Source organism: Choloepus didactylus, chromosome 6 (genome assembly GCF_015220235.1).
Source record: "Choloepus didactylus isolate mChoDid1 chromosome 6, mChoDid1.pri, whole genome shotgun sequence".
Taxonomy (NCBI): Eukaryota; Metazoa; Chordata; class Mammalia; order Pilosa; family Megalonychidae; genus Choloepus; species Choloepus didactylus.
This window is the reverse complement of record NC_051312.1, coordinates 78,120,871-78,129,651: the sequence shown is the minus strand read 5'-3', so window position 1 is coordinate 78,129,651 and position 8,781 is coordinate 78,120,871. Positions and strand designations below refer to the sequence as shown.

At 38.5% G+C, this 8,781-nt stretch overlaps 1 protein-coding gene across 1 annotated transcript; it reads left to right on the top strand.

The window, feature by feature from the left end:
• The first annotated feature begins 7,500 nt into the window (after nt 1-7,500).
• Nucleotides 7,501-8,466, top strand: LOC119537694 (olfactory receptor 56B4-like). The gene has a single exon (XM_037840237.1). The coding sequence runs from the start codon at nt 7,501-7,503 to the stop codon at nt 8,464-8,466; it is 966 nt and encodes a 321-aa protein (XP_037696165.1).
• The last annotated feature ends 315 nt before the right edge of the window (nt 8,467-8,781 follow it).

The window sequence follows — 8,781 nt, the reverse complement described above, 5'->3', positions numbered from 1 at the left end:
AAAGAAAAAAATGCTGCTCTCATATAGAGAGCTGGAGCCATTATCTTTCTTTCTTTCTTTTCACTGGCTCCCACCTGCTTTCTTCCTCTAATAAATCTTAAACTTTATACTTAAACTTTGACTCGCTGTGTTGTGTAGATTCCTGAATGACTCCAACCTAACAAACAGAGGGATACGAGAGCTGGAAAAAATGTGGAGAGAGGTATGAACTTATTCACTGTTGGTGGGGAAGTAACATGGTGAAGCCTATCTGGAGGACAGTGTGGTGGTTCCACAAGAACTTAAGTATGTTGGTGCCATAAAGTCCTGAAACCTAATTATTGGGTATATACTTCGAAGAACTGAGAGCAGGGACACAAATGGACATTTGCATACTGGTGGTTATAGTGGCAGTATTAATGATTTCCAATGGATGGAAGTGACCAAGGGTACATTGACTGATGAATGGAATGGTGAACTGTGGTGTATGCATACAACAGAATATTGAGCAGCTGCAAGAAGGAATGAAGTTGTGAGACATGCAACTAGGTGAATGGATCTTGAGGACAGCATTTTGAGTGAAATACGCCAGAAATGAAAAGACAAATCTTATAACACCTCACTAACATGTACTAACTATAATGAGTAGACTCTGAGAATTGTATCTTCAAGCACAGGTTACCAAAGGAATGCTTACTGTAAAGATGGCTAGACTGTAAGCTCTTACAGCAGTCACCTCTGTTATTAAGCTTTAATGATTATCTCTAAATTTGGAGATGCAGAGATATTTGTGTATAACCTGGGCAGTCTCTGAAATTTTGGGTATCTGCAACACGTGGGACTCAGAGCTTGAGTTCAGCAGCTATGAATGTCAGTATTACCTCATACAGCAACTGTTAAAAATGCTGAAAAAGAGTTCAGACTTCACTTAGAGATATGAATGAAGCAGATCTGGTTAGGACTAAGGCAAATCAGGCCAAAGGGGAAAAGATGAAATTGACTGTGTTTTAAAATTTCAACTTCTGTGTGAGACCAAGGGAAGAGACGTTTATTTGGTGCAGGATCTATATTTTCTGTAGCACATGAAATAATTTAACTTCTATGGTCAGTTTATTCAAAAACCATAATTATATGGAACTTGGAATACGAAGTGAGACCTGGTACGTTAGTACAGGTTAGTATGAAACATTGATACATCCCAAAGTAATTTGGGCAGAGAATAAAAATGTATTTGTAGGTCCCCCCTGTGAAAATGGGGTAAATGTGGAAATATTAACCTTCCCCACCTGGGGAATTATTGATATCCTCACAATCACTGAGGACTAATTTAATAGGCTGAGCCCTCAATCTTAGTACTTGCCTTATGAAGCTTTTTACCACAAAGGGGAGGCTAAGCCTATTACAATTGTGCCTACGCTTCTCCCCCAGAGAATCTCTTCTGCTGCTCAGATGTGGCCTCTCTCTCTCTAAGCCCCCTCTCAGGTAAATTCACTGCCCTCCCCTCTATGTGAGACATGACTCCCAGGGTATAAATCCCCCTAGCAATGTGGGACATGACTACTGGGAATGAGCCTGGACCTGGCATCATGGGATTGAGAAAATCTTCTTGATCAAAAGGGAGAAGCAAAATGAAACAAAATAGTTTCAGAGGCTGAGAGATTTCCAGTACAGTCTAGAGGTTACTCTGGAGGGCATTCTTATGCTCTATATAGATATCCCTTTGTAATATTGGTGTATTGGAATAGCTAGAAGGAAATACCTGAAACTGTAGAACTGCAACCCATTAGCCTTGATTCTTGAAGATGATTGTATAACTATGTAGCTTACATGGTGTGACTGTGTGACTGTGAAAATCTTGAGGCTCACACTCCCTTTGTCCAATGTATGGAGAGATGAGAAGAAAATGGGGGACAAAAACTAAATGAAAAATAGGGTGGGATGCAGGAATGGAATGTTTGGAGTGTTCTTTTTTACTTTTATTTTTATTTTTATTCTTATTTTTATTTTTCAGCATAATGAAAATGTTCAAAAATGGATTATGGTGATGAATGTACAACTACATGATGGTACTGTGATTGTACTCTGAGGATGATTATATGGTAGGTGACTATATCTCAATAAAACTGAATTTTTAAAAGTATTAGAGGAACTGAATCCAGAAAGAGAAGTACTAAAAACTCCCCATGTGATTTTATAACATACAGTGTGGCAGAAATAGAGATGAGCTCCCCACATCCTCCTTCAAGGAAGTATTATCTGTCAACTGTGGGGAGTGCAGATGGCTTAAACTCTCAGTTCTTCAGGGACTGCCTCAGCTGCAGAAAGACCCTGTGCCCAGTTTGCACCCTTCCTCTGGAAATCTCCATCCACTCTTAGGGTGAGATGGGGGCATAATGGCTGGGCCATTTTCATCTTATAGTGGAAAACTAATGGGCACTATACACTCCTGAGCTCCATGTCGGGTTGGCTTTTATCAGGACTCCATGAGATTTTTACTTCTTCTGCCAAAACCTTCTTCCTCCACCTTCTGTCTACTTTGAATACTTACAAACTTCTTACACCCTAACTCTTTCTCACCATCTGCTTCCAATGTCCCTGACAGTAGCATTAAATTAATGTTTTCAATTAATAGGAAAACTACCAGTCTCGAGTCAAGTGAGAACAGATTGGTAGTTTGGAAGCAACATATTGAAAAAACAGTTTCAAGAACATTGTAAAAGAAAAGAGAGCTAAAGCAGAATCAGGAACAGGATACATGGAGGGTGATATTTCAGATCAGTCAGTATGTTGGTTAAAGCCCTAGGAGTAAATAAATGGTACATGCAAAAGAGATGACTGATGAGAGTACAGTGAAGACAATATTTCAAAGAGGTGAGCAGAGTCAAGAAAAATAAAAAGGGATGCTGAAATACCTTGGGATGACAATATCAAAGAAATTACCTATCTAGGCTTGAGAAGCAATGAATGGCAACAGCCTCCAGAATTGGCAAAAGTCCTAAGCAGGTTTGCCTGATAGGGACAATGACATTCAGTAGAGAATACAACAGCCAAAAAACTGACAAAAAGGGAGGGAATCAGAGAAATATATACCTAAACTTGTCTTTCCTATTTCCCTCTGATATCCCACCAGTGCCTCTCATTGGCCAAATCCAATCATCAGGCAGAGGGCACAGGAACCATGTTGAAGCAGCCCATACAGTGATGAAATAATTCTCCATAGGTAGAGAAGGGTGGAAAATGTATCTGGGGGCAGAAAGCAAACAAGTGATTTCCAAGAGAGGAGGCCTCTGCAATTTTATATAGAGAGAGATAACACATGAGAAAGGAAGTGGTAACAGATAAAGTAGAGAAAATAAAACTGCTGCAATGGACACTGAAGAGACTAAAGGAAGGTGTGTGTGTGTGCTGAGAAGGGTAGGCATCCTGGGATGTAAACACAAGGAGGAACTCCTCTTCCTAAACTTCCATCAAAGCAGAGCTGTCCATCTAATCGCATTTCCTGTGGGACTGGAGCTCCAGAAGTTCAGTTCCCTGAGCTGAGCGTTTAAGTGGGAGCCATTTAGGGATGCAAGAAAAACACTGCAAGCCTTGCGCACACAGGAAAACATCAGAGAGAGCCTCACGGAGGACCTAGGGCATAGCAGAGAAGGTCAAGGGCATCACTGGACTAAATCTGTACAACAGCCCAGTCCCCAGGGGAGACAGAGACATGTAAGCTCAACAACAAAGGCATAAAAGAGAGGCATAGCCAAGAAAATAGAAGCAGCTACAGAAAGCAGTTCCATCCCAAAAGGGTGTCTGCTGGACCTTCCTGCAGGGAGTAACCAAGGGGCCAGGGGAGGGGAGGAGGCGGCTGTCTGGTCCTGTGCTCCTTGGTCTCTCTCCTGTTACCTCTGCCTCTCATTCCCTCCTTGGCTTTCCTTCCTAAGTTGGATCCTTCTAACTCCAGCCCTCTTTTCCCTCAGGATCTTCACCTCGACAGAGACTAAGGCCTGAGGACTGGAGAACAGGTGAGGAAAATGAGACTGAGCTCTCCTCTGCACACGTGAGAGAGAGTGGAGATCCCTCGCAGGGGAAAGTGCAGGCAAACCCCTTCCTCCAAGAGGCTGACACAGAGGGGTGCTCTGAACATGCTGGGGGTGGTGAGAGCAGGAGGACCTTCCACCTGAATGTATATCCAGGAGTCCTGAAACAGGAGGTCCTTGAGCATGCCCCTCGCTGATAAGAGAAAGAAAATCCAGAACTAGAAATAGACATTGAATCATCTAAATGATACAGACCCGTTCTGAAAAATGTATCAGAAACGCAGTGGCCAGCACCATACTTAGGAGAGAAATCTAGGAAAATTCTCTAAAAACACAGAGCTAAACAAGGATGATGACAACCATTCGTTTGTTACATTGTTCTGAAACTTCTAACAATTTTAATAGGATGCAAAATAAAAATAAGAACTTACACTCTTCAAAGTTATAACAGTACAATATTCGACCTCTTTAAGAGAGAATCTATGATAAAATTATCAACTTTGGCAAAGGTACAAATAAATACAGCTTTATTTTGGAAAATTTTTTAATTTCTTTAATAAGAAAGTTTCTTAGGTAACAATAGTCAATTAGAAAACATAAAGATTGAATAAAGCAATAAATTAACAATGATAAAAAAAGAATGGAAAGAGTCAAGGATACCTAGAAATGTTTTTTAATTGTGAGTTGTATGATAGCAATGAAAAAATGTAAGATATTTCTGAGTCAATGGTGTAAAGATATCAATTTTTCCATAATTAATTTGTGTGTTTAATATAATAACTCAAAAAATTGCAACCCACCTTTTTTTAAACAAATGTTTGAAGTTATTAGTAACAATCTCCCCTATTATGTGGTATATACACAAGTTCAGTTGGTACTGGTATGAGAACCAGAGAAGACTGTCCCAGTAATGATCTTTTACTATATGTTTGAATTTAATACAGGACATAAAAGGGCATTGCAAATGTATGGGCAAGGAGCGCTTATTTATTGAATGATGTTAGAACAACTGCTTCAGGATTTTGACGGAAAATTATATTTACCTACCTTACCACTCCATATTAAATTTCAAATGGTTTAGAAAATTTCTCTTAAAATAAATGTTTGTAAAGAAAAAAATGCAAATAAGTTTATTAAAACATTGGATTACACATGATTAAAAAAAGCTTAAAATTCATGAAATAATTTTAAGAAGTCAAATTGTTAACCAGTTTATATGTAAACAGGTAGCCTTTTAAAAAAAGGATAAATAAAATTTAAGGGAAAATGAACTGAATATATTTCCAGAAAATTCAACAAATAGAGGTGATATCCTTAATACATATTAATAAGCTTGTGCTGCCAGAATACATGATGAAGCACTTTAAAATATTATTTCATTTAATACCACCAGACAAGTTGAGTGATTACCAAAAATCTCCCTTCAAGTAATCATGGCTCTTGTGGGGCAAGCAGCAACCTAGCCATGTAGAAGCTAATTTGGCCTCCAGAAACTTGAAAGATTTTAATTGACAAGACAGTTCTTTCTGACAACATAATCAAGCAGTGCCCCAATCTCACAAAGACTCTATAAACTCCAAATTACAATATATTCTTCAATCTGCCCATCAACTAGACAACCCACAAGACCCAAAGGGATAAACACAGAGGCTTAATATCTGCTGGATGTAAGATCCATGTCTCATGTTTTACATTCCAAGGAAGAGTGAAAACTTTGGTTAATGGTCCATTGTGAGATCAGTTACCTGTGGAACACATCAAAAATGAGAAATTATCCAGATGTTTTACCTCTGCAATAATTTAGCATGCTACCTATTCAATGATAACATATTAATAGAACTCAGCACTTATGCCCATATTCTCTCAAAAAAAGTCAACTCTCAGGGAATTATGTAACTATAGCTAAGATAATATTAGGGTGAGGGATAAGATTGGATTGGTGGATATGGGCTTCAGACTGAAACCCATTAGACTGCTAAGCCTGGGGCTATTAATAACTATATAATTAATGCACAAAAAAATAGAAAATTAATAAGTAAGGATATAAATGGAAACTAAATTTTTCAAAGTTTAAATTCATTAAACAATGAAGTGAAAACTGAACTAAAATTGAAATTTCAATATTTGCTTATTTTATTAATGAGGAATTTAAATTTGAATAACCAATTTTGGCATGGATGTGATGAAATGGACACAGGAAGAAACTCTAGGTGTGTAAACTAATATATTGTTTCTTTGAACCAGCATATCAGTTTATATCAAGAGCATTTAAAATATCCAAACTCTTATAAAGGGTACGGATAACCCATTTGAAAGGCAATTTAGAAATGTATGTCAAAATTATTTGACCCAGAAATTTACTTCTGGGAAATTATCCTATGGATGAACTTAGCCATATGCATAAAGATGTATGAAGAAGTAATTTAATGCATCATTGTTTGTATTAGCAATATATAGACAAATAAAATGCCCATCCAAAGTTCTCATTAAATCATGGGACATCCATGTGGCAGAAATTCACACTACTTATAACAGTGAGGTGTCTTAGACATTCTGATCTAAAACAATCTCCAAGATAACTAATTTTTAAAGAAAAGGAGTGGAAGAAAATGAGAAGATAGGTATGAATAGTATGAAAACAAATGGCTTTGTATTCATGAGAAAATAAATACATATTTTTTTGCCCCTACAAAACTATTTATGGATGGATTCTAAGAAATTGGTATTACTGGCTAACTCTGGTTAAAAAGACAGATTTGGGAGGTTCAAGCCCAGGAACATTACTTTCTGTTGCTTATGGCTTCATTTTATATGAATTTTTTAATATATACACATGTAACATCTTAAAATCAAAATACTGTTAAAGTAAAATTTTAAAATGGGTACACCTGTACATATATCACTGATTACATATCACTATCAAATTCTATTGCAAGGAAATAATCTGAAAACCTAGCAAAGATTAATTTCAAAAATATTGGTCAATAAATTATGGAATAAACAAATTTAGAAATGCAAAACACTAAAAATTACAAACTGATTATAATGATATTGGAAAGTCTTCAGTTCATTTCTCCCTCTTTTCTGAGAGCCTATGTTACAACCTCAAAAAGACTGTTAAAAATTTTCACCATATGATGATATAATCTGATTAAAAATAAAAACAGAGAAAAGGAATAAAAAGAAACCAAGTAGTAATATTTGTTATCTGCTACTTGTAAAATTATGGTTAACACATTTAGACTTCCCTATAAGACATAAAAGTGACAATGACAAATAGGTATTCCAACCGTTCTACACAGATCTTACATAGGCTTTCTTTGTTGCCCTCTGTGGAATATTTCCAGGAGCCAAAGGAAAGCTGAGGGTTACTCATGACAAAAGGAACTGGGACACAGGAAAGGGGACTAATCATAACTGTCATACAAACTTTCAAACACAATGTCCTCCCTATTTCAGTTTTATGGACAGACACTGAGAAGGCAGCAACTGTACAATGGATACCTCCTCCAGTTTAACAAACAGTTCCAGCCTCCAGAATTCCCACTTCATCCTGATGGGTCTACCAGGAATTCATGAGTGGCAGCACTGGCTCTCCCCGCCCCTGGCTCTGCTCTATCTCTTAGCTCTTGGTGCAAATCTCCTCATTGTGATCACCATCCAACATGAGCCCACACTCCATGAGCCCATGTACCATTTTCTAGGCATATTATCAGTGGTGGACATCGGCCTGGCCACCACCATCATGCCCAAGATCCTGGCCATCTTCTGGTTTGATGCCAAGGCCATCAGTCGTCCTCAGCGTTTTGCTCAGATCTATGCCATCCACTGCTTTTTTTTCATGGAGTCCGGTATCTTCCTCTGCATGGCAGTGGACAGATACATAGCCATCTGTCACCCCCTTCAATACCCCTCCATAGTCACTGAAGATTCTGTGATCAAAGCCACAGGATTTATGGTGCTCAGGAATGGCCTGTTGACCATCCCAGTGCCCATACTGGCTGCCCAGAGACACTACTTCTCCAGGAATGAGATTCAGCATTGCCTCTGCTCTAACTTGGGGGTTGTCAGCCTGGCTTGTGATGACATCACTGTGAACAAATTTTACCAACTTATCTTAGCATGGGTCCTGGTTGGGAGTGACATGACCCTGGTGTTTTCTTCCTATGCTCTAATCCTACACTCCGTGATGAGGCTGAACTCAGGGGAAGCAATGTCCAAGGCTCTGAGCACCTCTAGCTCCCACCTCATCCTCATTCTCTTTTTCTACTCAGGTATCATCGTGGTGCCTGTCACACACCTGGCAGAGAAAAAGATTCCCCTCATTCCCGTACTCATTAACATACTGAACAATGTCATCCGCCCTGCACTCAAGCCCACGGTCTACGCACTCAGGATGCAGGAGCTCAGACTGGGCTTCCAGAGATTGCTTGGGCTGGGTGGAGAAATGGCCAACAAGTAACTCCAGCTTTAGAAACCATTAAGTGTTGGGAGGGACCGAGGTTTTTTAGTTCTCAAAGGACCTGGGCCGTGATTCTGTCTTTACCTCTCACGAGAGATGAAAATGGCCAGTTAGATCATGAAAAATGTCACCATTATTTATCAAAATATGAACATTAAAATTACACATAAATTTCTTATTATTTAGATACTAAGTGATTCAAAAAATGAAATCATCCTGAATTTTCATGTCACCCCAAGATTAGAATTCTTATATAGACATGGTAAGATATAAAATTGGCCCAAACATGCAAAAAGTCAAATTAGCTAATGTATC

Excerpts from the sequence above, each read along its gene's own strand:
- LOC119537694 (XM_037840237.1), top strand. The coding sequence starts at position 7,501 with ATGGATACCTCCTCCAGTTTAACAAACAGTTCCAGCCTCCAGAATTCC.